The sequence below is a fragment of the Oryzias latipes genome, chromosome 14 (genome assembly GCF_002234675.1).
Source record: "Oryzias latipes chromosome 14, ASM223467v1".
NCBI classification, from domain to species: Eukaryota; Metazoa; Chordata; class Actinopteri; order Beloniformes; family Adrianichthyidae; genus Oryzias; species Oryzias latipes.
Genome location: NC_019872.2, coordinates 1,394,954 through 1,414,278, shown reverse-complemented (window position 1 = coordinate 1,414,278; position 19,325 = coordinate 1,394,954). Strand labels below are relative to the sequence as shown.

Here is a 19,325-nt window from a genome sequence, read left to right as displayed (position 1 = left end):
CCTTGTGCTATCCTAGGCACTTAAACATTGGGAGTGGGGTCATCTAGACCCACTAGACAGTGCTCTGAACCTTTTTTCTTCAATGATTTGTGATCTTCACTGGTGTCCATGGATTACATGAAATCTTTCCACCTTTATCCACCGTTGTCATGGTAGGGAGAACACGTCAATGGAAGGGGGGGGCTCATCTAAGACAGCACAAGGGTTAAAACCTTTGGCTTGTAGCTGCTAATAGAAGGGCCAATAGTGAATAAAAGAGTTTCTTTCCTCTGCAGACCAAAGAAAGCATTGTGGATGCATGACTGTCTCAGTAACATGGATGAGGGTTTCTTGCAGACTGCAAAGGTTTTCTGGAAATTATCATTCAACAGCAGTTTCAGATCAGAATTCGCTCCAGCCACTCTGGACTGCAGATGAGAGGGATCAACAGTGTGTGAGCAATGCTGACTTGCATTTTATTCTTAAAATAATATAGTGTTTATGAAAATGTAAGCAAACCACAGAAGCATAAAAGCTGCTGGATCACTGTTTTAGTCCCTTTTCGTGCATTTATCAAATTGGTTTCACTTGTATGTTGTAAGTGTTTACTCATCTTGTCTTGTGTGAATTTTCATTTGTTTTCTCGTTTATCTGAAGTTCCTGCTGTGTATTTGTTCTGGTGTTTACCTGTGACTTTAAAGCTTCAAATGTGACACCCAAAATGACTCAGTGCAAGTTGTTGCTCCCACTAATCTGACATTTTCTGATCATTTTATTGAATTACTCGTTATTCAGTTTTCTGCCTCACCAAGAGAAATCCTGTGATTTTTGCTCATAGACACCCATATTTCTGCCACAGCTGTCACCGTGTAAAAGCAGGTCTGGCTGTGTACCACCACCTTGTGGTCAAATTGGGGAATGACATATTTGGTCTCAATAAGTAGCTTTTTGTATCAGTGTTTTATGTGCATCAGCAGTAAAATTGCTGTGCTCTATTAGTCAGTTTTAATAATGAAAGTTATGACAAATTCTCAAGTATTGCAATTTGAAAGTGAAATAAATTTGTTACTGAAATAAATTTAGTCTAGAATATCCTATAGTTCATTCCTCAAGATTCTTTAAGATATTTCTAATGAAACGCTTGAGCTCAACCAGAAAGGGGCTTCTTCCTTCTTGTCTTACTGTCAGGGTTTGTAAATAGTGCCCATTCAGCAGAGCTTCACACTCATTCAGGCTTTCAGGACTGTCCTAAGGAGCGGAGCAGTGTGGTGTTACGTTATGATCAGGACAGAAAACGGTGAACTTTTATGACAGCCATCAGCTCAAGGCTGTCATAAAAAGATTAAGTTAATTACTTTGATAAAAGTATTCAGGAAAAGAAACATTTCACACATGTCACAAACAACAGCAGGTCTCCATTTATTGTTTTGCAGACATGTAAACACAGGACAGTGACTGAAACCATCACAAACACAAGTGTCAGCATATTCAACAGAAAATACACAACTCTTTGTGAGAAACTCTTACATTTTGTAAGTTTGCAGAAGCTGGAATGCTCAAGAACACGGATACTCTTAAATATATATATATATATATATACTAGATAAATATGGTCATTTTCATATACATAGAAACGTATGAACTCCTCCACTCTTCCTTCAGTCCTTTCCTGGAACATTGCACATCCCCTCGTGTTTTCATGAAGAAGTCAGACTGATGACTATCAAGGGAAGTCATGTGACGCTGACTGCTGATTGAGCCTGAGGACGTCTGCGCATAGCTGAAGAGCTGTAAGTGCAGTCTGTGCAGACGGGCTGTGAGGCCTGCAGACGCTCACCAACACTGACAGGATCCTTTCAAAACACTTACAGAAGCAAACTGGGGAGTCCTCCTGTGCTCCTGAGGTCAGGCCAGCAGGCTGTGTGAGGCAGGACTGACTGCCAGGCCTTCCTCCACAGAAATGTAGACGTCGCCGTCCTCTTCGCTAGACTCTCAGGGAGAATTCCTCCTGTAATCTTCAGGAGTTTCTCTTTTCAAGTAGTGGTTGTGGCTGCAGCAACGTCAGCCAGGCAGACTAACCAAAATCTGTTTATTTGCCGTCTTTTCACAAAACTTTCTCAGTGGAAAAAATCACAGCAGCACAAGTTAACACTGTGGCTGACAAAGGGGGAGGTCACTTGGACTCCCCCCTCCGCCGTCATCCCTGTTGTGTGTGAAAGCATTGCTGGCTGTCGGCCAGGTGAAAGTGCAAACTCCATCAGCGTATCAGACGCACTAAACTCCGTTTCAGACTCTAACATCAAAGTAAAGGCAGTTTTAGAATAAATCAAGGCTCTCTGCCCCGTTTCCTACATCCCACTGAGGTAGACAGATGGATGCTGCCATTCCCACATCCCCCGCTGACAAACGAAGCAGTGAAGACTTACAAAACCAAAGGGACTTCAGAGGCTGCCACAGCCACTCTGACCTCCAAATCTCCCCTCTAGACCATCTATAAGGGCTTCATGTCCTGCTGGCCAGATTTAGTTGACAGGCATTTCACTCTCTATAGACAGGAGTGTGCAAAAGTCCGAGGCAGCCGTCCCTCTTTAAGTCTTCTACAGTGGTCCAGAACATTTGGAGGTTTATCTCCTGGAGCTTTTCCACAGGAACTTCTCCTTTTGTCATGCTCTGCCACTCAGCACCAACAGTTGGAAGCTTGGCAGAATGGATGCACACAGAATCCATGAGTTCCCCATTTAAAAATCCTCTGAGGAGCTGTTCCGGTTCAAGACCTGCATCCAAACACTGGCTTCCATCTTTCTGATGTATCAAAGCACTGTGATCCCTTTCCTGCACAAACCCAGAAGCAGGCCTCCCGGGCCTCGGTCCCGGTGCTGCTCATGACCCGGATCAGGTGTGCTGCACCCCTGACTGGTTGCTTGTGGGACGGCGGCACTTCGGCCTACAGGCTCCGTTTAAAGGATTACCAAAAGGTTTGGCTCTGTGGAAATAAGTGAGGAGTTCATAAAACTTTTACACAGAAGTGTAGTTACCACCTTAACTAACAAGAACTGAAGAATATTAGCTGTGGCCCTGAAACTGCAGATGTACAGCCTTAATCTTCATCTCCTTCACCTGGGAGGAGCTCCTGGTGACACACTTCTCCAGAACCACCAGAAGTCCTGCACACAGTGGGCTACAAGCTTTTTCTGTAGTTGTATTTCAAAGGATAACCGACAGCAGTTTCCAGACACTCCACCAGCGAACCTGCTGACAGGAAGTCCAGCTCCACCTCAATGAACTTGATGTGAACAGCAAAGCGCTGCGGCGGCTCTTCGCCAGCGCCGCTGTCTGGACTCAGCGCTGTGCCGCTGCAGTTCTCCCGTAGGAAGCGTGTCACAGCGGAGGACTCCCCGCGGAAGAACAGCTTCCCAGAACCCTGAAAGTGCTGTAAGAGACACTGCTGGATGGTTCTGTCCTCAGCGATGCCCAGGTAGCAGTAAGTGACCTTTCCTCCGGTTCTGTCCCCTTGGCCCGCTCCGCTGATCTGACCTCCGTTTTCGGACTCGCACTGGAGCGAGCTGTGATCCTCGCTGTCAGTGTGAGGTGAGGTGTGAGCGGTGCTGTTGCTGCCCATGACAGACTCAAAGCCAATAGCATATAGTCCGTAGGTGTTGGGTATGTCCCCGGGCAGGAGGTAGTGGAAGGCTACTTTGCCGCTTCCTGTCGCCCTGGACTGGGACACAGGGACCCAGTCCACCTCCATGTGCAGCTCCAGGCAGCGTGCTTCACTGATGGTGATGTCCAGGAACTTGTAGTATACATTCTTCCAGTTCATTTTCTGAACTTTGGTCATGATGACGCGACCCTCCGGCTTCTCTGGGTTGAAGTACTCACGCAGCCTTTTTCCCAGCGGCACCTGCGAGCTGATTTCAGCGTAATGGTAGCGCACGTCCTCGCGCCAGCGCGTGTTGTAGCCCACGCCAAAGATGGCCAGCTTGTTGGAGAGATGAAGCCGGGAAAACTCGGTCCATGTCTGGAAGTGCTCCCACTGCAGCTGCACCGACTCCAGGATCCGGATCACAGTCTGCATGGTGTCCCTCTTCCTGCACACAGAGGCCACATGGTGAACCGAGGAAAAGTGCCTGATTTTCATTCCCACATCTGGGAACCACATTTGAAATGCTTTTTGTTTAGACTAGACCCTTATGGACTTTGGGTTAAAGGTTCTCCACAATATATCCTGCAGTTTTTTGTCACAAGCCATAAATCCAAATTGTAGAAAAACAAGGCGATTCAGTGGAGCTGGTTTCAATTGTTTTAATCAAAATTCACGTCAACAACAAACATTCCCAAATTGACATTTACAAATGTATGTCAACATTTTAGATAGATCTTAAGAATTAGTACCATGACATTTGAGGAAAAACACTTTTTAATGTCAATGTCACAGCTTCTTCTTTTCTTTCCTTCTGAAGTTTCACACCGTTTTTCTGACATTTTTCTGCATCATTTCTGCTTTGCTGGCACCTGCAGTGGACCCACTGCAGACCGCTTTGAGGAGCAGGAGTCTTACTCATCCAGGCCACTTTAATTCTCCATCCACTACCAATGGATGAGAGAGCACACATGATACCTCTCAGACCATCACTCATTATTGGTAATGTGTGCGTTTGCTATGTAGATGTAGTGTCGTATGTTGGAGGCGTGGATCGTTCTGGCAGAGCAGAAGAGAATGCAGGCAGAATGCTTTGTCTCTTGCATTGTCTACACTCTGCAGACGATTGGCTGTAAGGATGGCAAACATAATTGCTAAGAATTTCAAAGGCTAACTGAACCAGCTTACGATTTTTACCCATATTTACAAATGCAGAGGAGCACTCCTTGCTCACATTCAACAGGAAATGTCTTTCTTTACCTCTTGCCATGAAAAGCACATCCTGAAAATGTATGAATCCCAAAAAGAGCTGAACATAGAGCGTTGCTAAGAGCTGAGGTCACCTGAGGCCATCTATGATCCTTGTTCTGTTGGCAACTCCTGTGTGAAGGACAACCGACAGGATAGATCTTTCTCTAGACTCCAGACAAAGAGGCAAATTCATGATGAGCTTTGGATTGCTTCAGAATTATGCAGTCATTTATTTATCATATAGAATTGCTGGAGTGCATTTTTCTCCAAAGCAAAGACAATGTTGGTATTTCTGTTGCACTTCTTGTCGTCTGAAGCATCAACCTTCTCATGCTCTTTCACCAAAGGAGGACCTTTCATCCTCAGCACATTTACAGGTATTCCATGCCTGATGATCTGCTCACATCAAAGGCTGCCTCATTTCTGAAACACACATTTAATGCATAAAGTTGTGCAACAAGTAATGCATCTACAGACAGTATATATGTGCAGCCTGAGCAAATGATTACATTGACCACATAATGTCATGTCTGACCTTTCTTCTTCTGTGGTCCCAGTAACTGTGGGCATGTTCAAGAACCCGGTGTACTGACGGTAGCACGACGAGTTGGACTTCAACAGCCGCATAGTTTGTAGTTTTATGTGCAACAGAATCCCAGTGTATTCCTTCATCTCAACAGCTTAGAGCTACAGACCTTTAAAGAATGAGAGTACCATGATCTGTCTGTACATTTGTTTACTCCATATTTCTATAGGGACAAGTCAGTTAACAGTTTCACTGTAAAAAGGTATAGCTTCAACCGTTCAACTATTAAACTAACTAACTAACTAAACTAAACTAACTAAACTAACTATTTAACTAACTATATACAAAACTAACGTGTATCCTGGACAATGCCACCCACCCTCTGCACACGACCATCAGCAGCCAGAGAAGCACCTTCAGCAAGAGGCTGCTCCTCCCAAGGTGCAGGACCAATAGACTGAGAAACTCCTTTGTCCCCCGTGCCATCAAACTCTTTAACCACCACTTAGGAGGGGGGAGGGGGACAGAAAAGGTAAGGGAAAGGAAAGGGCCTGAATGACTTTTTTTTTTGTATATGCTGTTTTGCAGATTTTTAAACTGTTACTTACTGTTTTTACTGTTCTAATTTTTCTGGTAACTGTACTGCTCTTTCCTATACGTATGTCAACCAGTGCTGTATGCGATGGAGATGTCAATTTCCATGCGGGAACATCTGTCTATCTATCTATCTATTGCCCCTAAAAGGAATTTAAAACATATAAAAATGAACATCTTAGACACGACCCTATATGAAAACATGAGAAAATGTAACCTATTGAATTAGATTCAAATCACCACAACTCTAAACTAAATACTTTAGTTGTGTTTGAGACTGAGACAGGTTATTTTACTACATACCTACTGATAAGGTCTGTGCCAGTGAGAGATGATTCTTCATATGATGAAAAGGACAGGCTGAACAGGACCAGAGGAAACAACAGGTAACCCCATTGTGGACCAGACTTTCTTTCTAGAAGCTTTAGTTGTTGATCCCGGCACAGGCTCACTGCTCTCTGCTTCATGGACACCTGGTTGTTGTCTATTGCTTCTCAGATGAATCCAAGCACTTGGAGTCTTCTGTAGCACGTTGGATGAAAACCAACGTTTACCTAACTTAAGTCCATTGTGATGCTGTGTTGGTACGTCTCAACAATTGTCTTGGACTCACCACTCAAATAAAACCACCATTTGAGGCAGTTACTGAAAGAAGTTTTCCATCTCTTGGCCGTAAAATCCATAGTTTCTCCTTGATAATGATAATAATGGATTCGATTTATCAGCACTTTTTCTTGGTGCTCAAAAGTGCTTCCAATGTGTCCCTTATTCACTTGTCATTCATACTTGGTGATGGTAACTACTGATGTAGCCTCAGCTGCCCTAGTGTAGACTTACAGAGGCGTGGCTGCCAGTTAGCACCTACGGTCCCTCTGACCATCACCGGAACATTCATACACATTCACACACCAGTGGAGCCGCGCTGGAGGCAGGAAGGGTGAACTCTTGCCCAAGGACACAATGACGGCTGGCTGGGTGGAGCAGGGTAGAGCCGCCGACCCTTCGGTCATCGGACAACCTGCTCTACCACCTGAGCCGCTGCCACCCCCCTTTTATAGATACCATGTGCATGTAGCACCTTTTAAACAGATTTTTCTAATATTTAGGAGCCTTTTCCTCCTCCAAAGTCATTAAAGTGTTTGCTGTCATCTTGGATACAATTGTTCTTTTATATTAGACCAGCAAGTTACGTGTGACCCAAACCGCAATGCACATGTAAAAAATATCAATACATTGGGCTGGTTTGATCAAATTGGTTAATCAATCAGAATCGGGGGGACCTTTCTGTGTGGAGTTTGCATGTTCTCCCTGTTCGCTCCGGGGTCTCCGGCTTCCTCCCAATGTCCAAAAACATGCTTCATAGGTTAATTGGTTAATCTAAATTGTCCCACGTGTGAGTGTGAGAGTGCATGGGTGTGTTATTGTGGCCCTGAGACAGTTTAGTGACCTGTCCAGGGTGTCCCTGCCTTTGCCCACGAGTGGCTGGGATGGACTCCAGCAGACCCATGACCCCGAAAGGGACATAATCGGTTTTAGAGGATGAATGTATGATCTGAATCAATCAAAGCTTAATAAATGAATAATCAATTCATAAAAGTAGAAATCGATCTTTTAGGTCTTTCTTTTTTTGGTGACTTAACGCATAGCAGCAGTAAAGCTAAAGCCTGCTAGCTTAATGCTAACATATAATGGAATTTCCCATAGGACGGCTAATGCTAACGCTCGTTCGACCTAAACATACATTTCTGACTAATTGAACAGCTTTATAGACTCACAGGCAAGAATTGTCCAAACTCGTTTAAGGAAACATTTAAAGTATCCATTTGTGGTCTAGAGCAGTGTTTTTCAACCTTTTTTGAGGCACGGCACACCAGCATCCAAAAAAATAGATAAAAAAAAAAAAAGCTCAGTCTGTATTGATCTACAGCCGCTCCGCAACCTCACATGCATTTTTGTGATAATTGTTGCAGAAAACCCTGGAAGCTGCAGCTGTTTTTTCTAAAAGATGTATTAAAAATTAAGTCAAAAGATTCAAAAACTGTTTGATGTGTGTTCGTTGTTTTAAGACGTTAAGAGGAGAGACTCATTGTGCGCTAAGACAGTCACTTTACTGCATCATGGGAGATGTAGTGCCCGTAATGCGCCGACCGCAGAAAGACCAGCGTCTCTGAGCTTCATGGTTTTGTTCACTTGTTCCACAGTCTGATACCAGATTCTGTGGAAAGCTACACCGCTAAAGACGAAGTTTAGCTGGTATTTTTGTTAGAACAGAGACTTTTTTGCGCTAAATCGAAACAAGGAAGTGAATACTTTAACCACTTCTGATTGGTCAGACTGATGACATGTGATTAAGCCTTCAAGAATGATTGGTGGAGACAGTTAAAAGGGCGGGACTTTTCCTTACACACTTATAGCTGCAGCTAAATCGCGTTATCCCGTTATTCTTATCAAAATGTCTTTAATAGAATCATATAAACACATAGAAAAAATAATTTTATGATATTTCATATTCTTAACTTCTCAGTGTTTTATCAGGGCCTGTTTGGATGAACAAAGAGCTGATTTCCTGGAGATAGTAAATGTTTTTAGATCAGTTAATGAGGGCAATTTCTCACGGCACACTTGACCATCTCCCACGGCACACTAGTGTGCCGCGGCACACTGGTTGAAAAACACTGCTCTAGAGCACCATTTTTAGCTCAAATCTTAAGGAATAAAGTGTAATGCTATAGCATGAGCTCCACCTCCAGGAGAGGCAGAACATTTATTTTGGTAATGAGTCAGTTTAGAGCCTTTACAATGTTCATGATAAGGTATGGAGAACTTTTACACTCTAACCCAGAACCCGGTCCAATGTCGGACTGAAATGACACGATAGAGCTTTAACCTGACGGCCGAAGAGATGACACAGCATTTTAGCAAACGCAGCAATGTCGCTATGCGATCAGTCTGCATACGCGCAAATATTACGCCACTTCCTCTATGTGGCCAACATTTAAGTCATTTGATTTATAGTTACTCCCTTAATTGAACGTGTTGTATACGTTTGTTCTTTCAAGATTGTAAAACGTCATTATCAAAAAATGTAAAAGACATTTTTTTTTCAAAGATCAGAAGCATTTCTCTCACTCCTCTCTGCCTCCTCTACGTCAGTCTGAGCCTTTGAAACAGCAATAACTGTGATCACAAGAATTTCTTTTCAACGACAGAGAGCTTCCCCCGACGGGATTACAGCGCCAAAAAATAAAAGGTCGCCAAAAATCTCAACGATAAGTGATAGAATGAAAGCCACACGGCTGGGAGTCGTTCTCTCTGTTTGGTCGTTTGTATTTTTATGTTAGCAACAGGAAAAGAGGAGAAGTGAGCACATTTTACTCTGAAATGTCACCGACTGCTGCAGCCGCTTTAGCCGTTTATGCCGTGTCTGCGTTAACGGAGTTATTAATAAAGTGTCAGGGAGTGCCACTGTGTCCTCTTTCTTTGGCAAGTTAACTGCCGTCAGACAAAAAAGAAGAAGAAAAAACACGTGTAGTCTGTTTGTAGTTATTAGCAGGATCGCGTGGTCTTTAGCCTAAACATTTCTTTTTCTTTTTTTTTTAACAGTAAAGTAAACTTTCTTAATATTGAAAACATTTTCGCTGTTATAAAAATATATAACTATTTTTGTTATTATCATCCGAAGACGTGCCCTGACCATGAACCGCTGTAGCGTAATTTATATATTTTTTTAATATTGCGCATGTGTAAACTGATCGGGTAGCGACAGGCAAGTTAGCACACATAGCATGTTAGCACACGCAACGTTTGCTCATGCGGTATGTTAGCACACGCAACATGTTTGCTCATGCAGCATGTTAGCACACGCGGCTTGTTAGCACACGCGACATGTTAGCATTTCCATAGCCTTGCATGTGGTGAATTTTTGACTCCAACTCTGATCCACTTCCTGGGCTCTGCAGAGCTCAGCTACTGAGTCTCAGGCTTTTAACAGATTTTTTGGTCTCAGACAGTGTAGTATTACTGATATTACTGTTACAGTTACTGATATTTTTTAACACAAGCTTAAATTGGCAGCATTTCAAACACAAAGAATGTTTTTTGTTGACTTACTGGCTTTGGTCAGACAGCTCTGCTTGTATGTGTAGAAGTCTGTTTCTAGACACCTGGAGGTCTTCTAGACACAAAATGCAGGACAAACATGAGCTCAGATCAGTTCCATACCAGCCTGCTGCTTACACACAGTAGGTAACTCACCACTCTCCATGTCACCCTCGTGAAAAGCTGAGTCCAGGACCTGGTTGCACCAGTCCTCCTGAGAGAACTCTTCCAGAGTGCTGCCGTCAGACTCCATCTCCTGATACAGTCCATTGCTGTTGATCAACACCGGGGCGCAGGTCTGGGAGTCCCAGCCTCCCTGACCAAAAACTTTCTCCAGCTGCTCCAGCGTATAGCTACTCTTTCGTTTGCCAATCCCGTGTTCCTTGACGCGGCTGTAGCAGCGCCGGAGGGTCTGTGGTGGACGAGAAAGGCAGACATTTGGTTCAGTTCTTTTGTCTCAGATAGGAAAGGTTTTGGGTGTTCTGTCCGGGCCTGCAGGGTCTTGTGCGCGCCGACCCGGCAGGGATGCGGGGGCTTGGCCCAGGGCCCCGGGGTCCGCGATGCATCCACAGCATAGGGGAGTAGGTTTTCAAGATGGGTGAGGAGGGGTTTGCTGATCTTTTTTTTTGTAAATTAGTTGGCATGAGGGGGATTTATTTTCAGTTTCATTCTGGGGGGTGGCGACCTGGGGGAGGCAGTAGTATTGGTCCCTCTGGTATGTATGGGTGCATGAATGGGGGTGCTAGGGCCTCCTGACACTTCCATATTTATCGACAGCCTTGTGGGGGTGGGCGTTTGGAGGGGGACACGGTGAAACACCACACCTGTCTGCCCCCAATTCTAACTTTCAATTTAGACACCACACAACGCATTAACACCACACACAGAGGTACCCTGGGGTGGGGGCCTCTGCTGTTTGGCATACGATGCACAGGTGGGGTCAGGAAGGGTCGGCCAGTCTTTACCCGCCTGGTCCTCTCAGGGCGCCCGGGGGTTTTGGGGGTCCAGCTGGCCAGGGTGGGGGCCGAGCGTGCAGTGTCAGGGGTTGCTGTGTGGTGGCAGAGTGTAGGTGGCACTAAGAAGAGTGTTTGAGTGTGGGATTGTTCGGGGGGGACAAGAATGGGGGATGCCTCCTGACGTTTGTGTTGGAATGTTTTTGCCGTGTTGTTGATGTGTTATTGTGAAGTTTTTTTGCTGCGTTTTTTGTGTTGCAGATGTGTTGGCAGGGATGTTTTCATGTTACTGATGTGTTGTTGTTAATGTTTTTGTGTTGTGTTGCTGTTGAGTTGTTGTGAAGTTTGTGTTGTCAGGGCTCCAGACTAACTTTTTTCACTAGGAGCACTGTGCCCACAACTGAAAATTTCAGGGGCACAACCAGAAAATTTAGGGGCGCATACCGTAAATCCACATGCTAACCATATCTACTTATTTCCACTGTATTATGTAATAAATACTTTAATAATAGATGTAAAAATTACAATGTGCTGTTTCTAATTCAGTGTCACATTTTAATCTGCACTTTTGAAGATGCAACAAGAAGGTAAACTGACAAAGCATCATGACAGTACAAATAAGTAAAGAAAACGGATGGAAATGTATGTTGGTGACACCAAAAGCGTGTTTGAGATCACCCAGGTGGACTCAACACTGCACAGATCACCAGGGGCCTGTTTCAGAAAGGAGGTTAAGTGTAAACTCTGAGTGCGTTAACCCTGAAAACAGGGAAACCCTGGGTTTTCCGTTTCAGAATGGGAGGTTTGTTAAACCAGAGAAAGCAGAGTAAGTCAAACCCGTTTCTGAAAGAGAGGTAACTTATACTCGGAGTCAGTGTCCATGGTTACTTATGCTGTGAACCTAACCTAACGTGTTGTTGCTGATGTTGTGATGTTTTTGTGTTACTAACGTGTTGTTGCTGATGTTCTGTTGTTTTTGTGTTACTAACATGTTGCTGATGTTGTTATGTGATGTTTTTGTGTTACTAACATGTTGCTGATGTTGTGTTGTGATGTTTTTGTGTTGCTCACGTGTTGTTGCTGATGTTGTGATGTTGTTGTGTTACTGACGTGTTGTTGCTGATGTGTTGTTTTTGTGTTAACGTGTTGTTGCTGAAGTTGTGATTTTTTTGTGTGGCTGACGTGTTGTTGCTGATTTTGTGATATTGTTGTGTTACTGACGTGTCGTTGCTGATGTGTTGTTTTTGTGTTAACGTGTTGTTGCTGATGTTGGGTTGTTTTTGTGTTACTGACGTGTTGTTGCTGATGTGTTGTGATCTTTTTGTGTTACTAACGTGTTGTTGCTGATGTTGTGTTGTGTTACTGACGTGTTGTTGCTGATGTTTTTGTGTTACTGACGTATTGTTGCTGATGTTGTGATGTTGTTGTGTTACTGACGTGTTGTTGCTGATGTTGTGATGTTGTTGTGTTACTGACGTGTTGTTGCTGATGTTGTGATGTTGTTGTGTTACTGACGTGTTGTTGCTGATGTTGTGATGTTGTGATATTGTTGTGTTACTCACATGTTGTTTCTGATGTTGTGTTGAGATGTTGTTGTGTTACTGACGTGTTGTTGCTGATGTTGGTGTGTTACTGACGTATTGTTGCTGATGTTGTGATGTTGTTGTGTTACTGACGTGTTGTTGCTGATGTTGTGATGTTGTTGTGTTACTGACGTGTTGTTGCTGATGTTGTGATGTTGTTGTGTTACTGACGTATTGTTGCTGATGTGATGTTGTTGTGTTACTGACGTGTTGCTGCTGATGTTGTGATGTTGTTGTGTTACTGACGTGTTGTTGCTGATGTGTTGTGATCTTTTTGTGTTACTAACGTGTTGTTACTGATGTTGTGTTGTGTTACTGACGTGTTGTTGCTGATGTTGGTGTGTTACTGACGTATTGTTGCTGATGTTGTGATGTTGTTGTGTTACTGACGTGTTGTTGCTGATGTTGTGATGTTGTTGTTTTACTGATGTGTTGTTGCTGATGTTGTTGGGTTACTCACATGTTGTTGCTGATGTTGTGTTGTGATGTTGTTGTGTTACTGACGTATTGTTGCTGATGTTGTGATGTTGTTGTGTTACTGATGTGTTGTTGCTGATGTTGTGATGTTGTTGTGTTACTGACGTGTTGTTGCTGATGTTGTGATGTTGTTGTGTTACTCACATGTTGTTGCTGATGTTGTGTTGAGATGTTGTTGTGTTACTGACGTGTTGTTGCTGATGTTGGTGTGTTACTGACGTATTGTTGCTGATGTTGTGATGTTGTTGTGTTACTGACGTGTTGTTGCTGATGTTGTGATGTTGTTGTGTTACTGACGTGTTGTTGCTGATGTTGTGATGTTGTTGTGTTACTGACGTATTGTTGCTGATGTTGTGATGTTGTTGTGTTACTGACGTGTTGTTGCTGATGTTGTGTTGTGATGTTGTTGTGTTACTGACGTTTTGTTGCTGATGTTGTGTTACTGACGTTGTGCTGTGATGTTTTTGTGTTACTGACGTTTTGTTGCTGATGTTGTGATGTTGTGTTACTGACGTATTGTTGCTGATGTTGTGATGTTGTTGTGTTACTGATGTGTTGTTGCTGATGTTGTGATGTTGTTGTGTTACTGACGTGTTGTTGCTGATGTTGTGATGTTGTTGTGTTACTCACATGTTGTTGCTGATGTTGTGTTGAGATGTTGTTGTGTTACTGACGTGTTGTTGCTGATGTTGGTGTGTTACTGACGTATTGTTGCTGATGTTGTGATGTTGTTGTGTTACTGACGTGTTGTTGCTGATGTTGTGTTACTCATATGTTGTTGCTGATATTGTGTTGAGATGTTATTGTGTTACTGACGTGTTGTTGCTGATGTTGTTGTGTTACTCACATGTTGTTGCTGATGTTGTGTTGAGATGTTGTTGTGTTACTGACGTGTTGTTGCTGATGTTGGTGTGTTACTGACGTATTGTTGCTGATGTTGTGATGTTGTTGTGTTACTGACGTGTTGTTGCTGATGTTGTGATGTTGTGTTACTCACATGTTGTTGCTGATGTTGTGTTGAGATGTTATTGTGTTACTGACGTGTTGTTGCTGATGTTGGTGTGTTACTGACGTATTGTTGCTGATGTTGTGATGTTGTTGTGTTACTGACGTGTTGTTGCTGATGTTGTGATGTTGTTGTGTTACTGACGTGTTGTTGCTGATGTTGTGATGTTGTGTTGCTGATGTTGTGATGTTGTTGTGTTACTGACGTGTTGTTGCTGATGTTGTGTTGTGATGTTGTTGTGTTACTGACGTGTTGTTGCTGATGTTGTTGTGTTACTTACGTTTTGTTGCTGATGTTGTGTTACTTACGTGTTGTTGCTGATGTTGTGATGTTGTTGTGTTACTGACGTGTTGTTGCTGATGTTGTGATGTTGTTGTGTTACTGACGTGTTGTTGCTGATGTTGTGATGTTGTTGTGTTACTGACGTGTTGTTGCTGATGTTGTGATGTTGTGATATTGTTGTGTTACTCACATGTTGTTTCTGATGTTGTGTTGAGATGTTGTTGTGTTACTGACGTGTTGTTGCTGATGTTGGTGTGTTACTGACGTATTGTTGCTGATGTTGTGATGTTGTTGTGTTACTGACGTGTTGTTGCTGATGTTGTGATGTTGTTGTGTTACTGACGTGTTGTTGCTGATGTTGTGATGTTGTTGTGTTACTGACGTATTGTTGCTGATGTGATGTTGTTGTGTTACTGACGTGTTGCTGCTGATGTTGTGATGTTGTTGTGTTACTGACGTGTTGTTGCTGATGTGTTGTGATCTTTTTGTGTTACTAACGTGTTGTTACTGATGTTGTGTTGTGTTACTGACGTGTTGTTGCTGATGTTGGTGTGTTACTGACGTATTGTTGCTGATGTTGTGATGTTGTTGTGTTACTGACGTGTTGTTGCTGATGTTGTGATGTTGTTGTTTTACTGATGTGTTGTTGCTGATGTTGTTGGGTTACTCACATGTTGTTGCTGATGTTGTGTTGTGATGTTGTTGTGTTACTGACGTATTGTTGCTGATGTTGTGATGTTGTTGTGTTACTGATGTGTTGTTGCTGATGTTGTGATGTTGTTGTGTTACTGACGTGTTGTTGCTGATGTTGTGATGTTGTTGTGTTACTCACATGTTGTTGCTGATGTTGTGTTGAGATGTTGTTGTGTTACTGACGTGTTGTTGCTGATGTTGGTGTGTTACTGACGTATTGTTGCTGATGTTGTGATGTTGTTGTGTTACTGACGTGTTGTTGCTGATGTTGTGATGTTGTTGTGTTACTGACGTGTTGTTGCTGATGTTGTGATGTTGTTGTGTTACTGACGTATTGTTGCTGATGTTGTGATGTTGTTGTGTTACTGACGTGTTGTTGCTGATGTTGTGTTGTGATGTTGTTGTGTTACTGACGTTTTGTTGCTGATGTTGTGTTACTGACGTTGTGCTGTGATGTTTTTGTGTTACTGACGTTTTGTTGCTGATGTTGTGATGTTGTGTTACTGACGTATTGTTGCTGATGTTGTGATGTTGTTGTGTTACTGATGTGTTGTTGCTGATGTTGTGATGTTGTTGTGTTACTGACGTGTTGTTGCTGATGTTGTGATGTTGTTGTGTTACTCACATGTTGTTGCTGATGTTGTGTTGAGATGTTGTTGTGTTACTGACGTGTTGTTGCTGATGTTGGTGTGTTACTGACGTATTGTTGCTGATGTTGTGATGTTGTTGTGTTACTGACGTGTTGTTGCTGATGTTGTGTTACTCACATGTTGTTGCTGATGTTGTGTTGAGATGTTATTGTGTTACTGACGTGTTGTTGCTGATGTTGTTGTGTTACTCACATGTTGTTGCTGATGTTGTGTTGAGATGTTGTTGTGTTACTGACGTGTTGTTGCTGATGTTGGTGTGTTACTGACGTATTGTTGCTGATGTTGTGATGTTGTTGTGTTACTGACGTGTTGTTGCTGATGTTGTGATGTTGTGTTACTCACATGTTGTTGCTGATGTTGTGTTGAGATGTTATTGTGTTACTGACGTGTTGTTGCTGATGTTGGTGTGTTACTGACGTATTGTTGCTGATGTTGTGATGTTGTTGTGTTACTGACGTGTTGTTGCTGATGTTGTGATGTTGTTGTGTTACTGACGTGTTGTTGCTGATGTTGTGATGTTGTGTTGCTGATGTTGTGATGTTGTTGTGTTACTGACGTGTTGTTGCTGATGTTGTGTTGTGATGTTGTTGTGTTACTGACGTGTTGTTGCTGATGTTGTTGTGTTACTTACGTTTTGTTGCTGATGTTGTGTTACTTACGTGTTGTTGCTGATGTTGTGTTGTGATGTTTTTGTGTTACTGACGTTTTGTTGCTGATGTTGTGTTGTGATGTTGTTGTGTTACTGACGTTTTGTTGCTGATGTTGTGTTACTGACGTTTTGTTGCTGATGTGGTTGTGTTACTGACGTTTTGTTGCTGATGTTTTGATGTTGTGTTACTGACGTTTTGTTGCTGATGTTGTGATGTTGTTGTGTTACTGACGTTTTTTTGCTGATGTTTTGATGTTGTGTTACTGACGTTTTGTTGCTGATGTTGTGTTACTAACGTGTTGTGCTCCCGCCGCCGCAGCACCGGCACCAGCCGCTCACCTTCATCCTCTCCCGGCACTGAGACGGGGTCCTCTCGTAGCCCAGCTCCGACAGGGCTCTGGACACGCGCTCGTACATGGCGGGACCGGGGGCCTTCCCGGAGAACACGGTACCGGCCACCTCCAGCTGCTGCATCCTCGCCTCCGTCAGCCGCTCGTTGCCCCACACCGCGATGAGGGCGTTCGTCTCGGAGGGCGTCCATGACATCCCTCTGCAAGCAGTGAAGTTGGAGGAGGACGAGGCCGCCGGACGGCTCGTGGTCCCCGAACCCACGTTCAGAGGGGAGAAGCGGTTCGGCGTGGACGGGTTGGACTGGCACTGGTTACTGTCGCTCAAGTCCTCCGATTCGGGAGATGGAACCTCGGTTTTCGGGATCTTCAACGGCCTTGTTATCTCCGGGGAATGCTCTGCGTTGCCGGACGCCGCCATGTTTCCTCTGTTGCTAAGGCCGGGGGGAGGGAAAGTGACGTAGTGCGTGGTACGTTAGGAGGCGTGGCTAAGGTCGCGCGTGCCTCGTGCGTTGTGCAGACGTGGGTGTGCTCGTTGTCTTTTGCAGGTGATATTTAGGCATTATTATTTGCAAAAGTAATTTAGAAAGATGCTCATTAAATTTCACTCCCCTAATTGATAAAGCCAAGAAACGTGTGAACCAATGGCTTCAGAGAGACCTGAGTCTGAGAGGAAGGATTTGACTCTCCAAAGCAGAAGGGATTTCTACACTAACTTACTCTGCTCTGTCTCTGCACCTGGACAATCAGACTCTTTAATCTGTTGACCAAATGCTGCTAAACTTCATCTGGAAAAACCGTATTCATTATTTTAAAAAATCTGTATTAATGAACTCCTATGAAAAAGAGGCCTAAATTTTCTTGATTTTACTACTTTAAATAGTACTTTTAAAATAAACTGGATTAAGTCATATTTAAAAAATCCACTCTCCATTTGGAATATTTTCCCTCATCACATGTTTGCTAACGTAGGTTTTCTCCATTTTCTTCTGCTTTGTGATTATAATATAAACAAATCCCAGTGAAACTCTCTGCTTTTCACAGACAAACTCTTCTTTCATGGGCACTTATCTATAAACACAATTTTTTCCCTCATAAGTTTTTTATTTGGAATAACGTATCCTTTACGAGAACAAATCTTTATTTTACAATAATTGGTTTGACAATAATATCCTACTGGTGGCGGGTCAGCTCTTTAACCACAATGGTCGATTGCTTAAAAATGAGGAATTTAACCTTAACAGTAACCCTGCTGTTCCCCCTAAAGAGTATGCCATTGTTTTTGATGCTGTCACTAATGAACTCTGTGAACTCTTTAGAAATACTGTACTTGATGCAAATATTCCCTTCATGTCTGTAAGTGACACCACTATTGGAAAATCTTGTTTCAACTGTGCCCGAAAAAATAACAAGATCATGAGTGTTTCAGCAAAATGTCATTTCTGTTCCTCTGCTGTTTTTTATTGGAGAAAATTTATTCCTGACTTGTCCTGGAAAAATGTTTGGACCCTGCATCAGAAATTATTAATTAATAACAAGATGAGAGACGTCTCCTACAAACTCCTACATAGAATCTATCCCACTAATCAATACATGATCAGATAGGAGAAGACTATTGACCCCAACTGTACCTTTTGTAAAGAACACCCAGAAACAGTCAGTCACTTATTTTGGAATTGTAATACTACTAAAAAACTTTGGAAAGATTGTGCACGTTTTATAAATTATAAATTAGATTCACAATATCAGATGAAATTTGAACATTCAGTGATGAAAGTCTTCCGGGAATTCCCGGAAATCCGGGTTTTTGAGCAAACCGAACGTACTTTCCGGGAAATAAAGACCTGATCTCTACGGACAAATCGCTTTCCGGATTAAAAAATGGTCTGAAATCAGCTAATTTTAGCTTTATTTTCTATATTTCTCCGCAGATCGCTTCCTCTATGGTCGTGGCCATTTCTCGTCTTCCCGGCCTAATTGACCAATGACGGGACGTTTTAGTTGCTTTCGGATGCGTCGACGGGTCTGATTGGCTCTGTCTGCACCACGTGGTCAGCGTGACTCGCTTCCCTAGAGACCAAAACTGGTGGACCCACGCTAAACTTTCACAAACACATCTGAAGAGTTTGCGATCAAATTTGTGTTAAAATAATGGCAGGCATCGTCATTATTGAGCGTGGTCACGACCTCAGTTGTGAGAAGACGATAAAAAACAAATTGAAGTGGTCTTGGCTGGAAAAAAAAGATTTTTAAGGTAGTGTAGGTCAAATACTTTTTTGTGTAAAATAATCTCAAAACCACATTTTGAAATAATTTCAATTTTAGTTTTGAGTTTCAGTTTTTATTTTGAATACATTTCTCTATCTAATTTATTTGTATTTCCTAATTACCATGATTTAGTTCAGTATAGTTGACATTAATTATAAGTATTTGATGGTTTGGACCCGCACTCCCTTAAAAAATAATGTTTACAATGTTTAGTTCAGTTTGTATGTTTGTTTTGATATTTCACAGATTACTTAGTATTGGTGTTAAAGGAGCCAGTTTAGCTCGTGCTGGTTTGCGGTGCCTTCCGTCCGTGAAACCCGGGTTCGACT

The 19,325-nt window shown here is 42.9% G+C and overlaps 1 protein-coding gene and 1 long non-coding RNA gene across 4 annotated transcripts; both read right to left on the bottom strand.

Annotated features, from left to right (window-relative positions):
* Window positions 1–1,374: 1,374 nt before the first annotated feature.
* On the bottom strand, window positions 1,375–18,532 carry msantd2 (Myb/SANT DNA binding domain containing 2). Of its 2 annotated transcripts, none has more exons than XM_011492403.3 (4): window positions 16,721–18,532; window positions 10,245–10,500; window positions 10,101–10,161; window positions 1,375–4,067 (listed from the first exon to the last, which is right to left on the bottom strand). In XM_011492403.3, the coding sequence occupies exons 1-4, from the start codon at window positions 17,147–17,149 to the stop codon at window positions 3,158–3,160; spliced, it is 1,656 nt and encodes a 551-aa protein (XP_011490705.1). In that variant the 5' UTR covers window positions 17,150–18,532; the 3' UTR covers window positions 1,375–3,157. The 2 variants fall into 2 exon arrangements, with proteins under 2 accessions (XP_011490705.1, XP_011490704.1); XM_011492402.3 differs by having other exon boundaries at window positions 10,101–10,164; window positions 16,721–18,527.
* Window positions 5,059–7,882, bottom strand: LOC110013437. Of its 2 annotated transcripts, none has more exons than XR_002874624.1 (3): window positions 6,294–7,882; window positions 5,406–5,565; window positions 5,059–5,293 (listed from the first exon to the last, which is right to left on the bottom strand). It is a non-coding gene; the product is annotated as an uncharacterized LOC110013437 (long non-coding RNA). The 2 variants fall into 2 exon arrangements; XR_002288558.1 differs by lacking the exon at window positions 6,294–7,882 and adding an exon at window positions 5,776–6,280.
* Window positions 18,533–19,325: the final 793 nt, after the last annotated feature.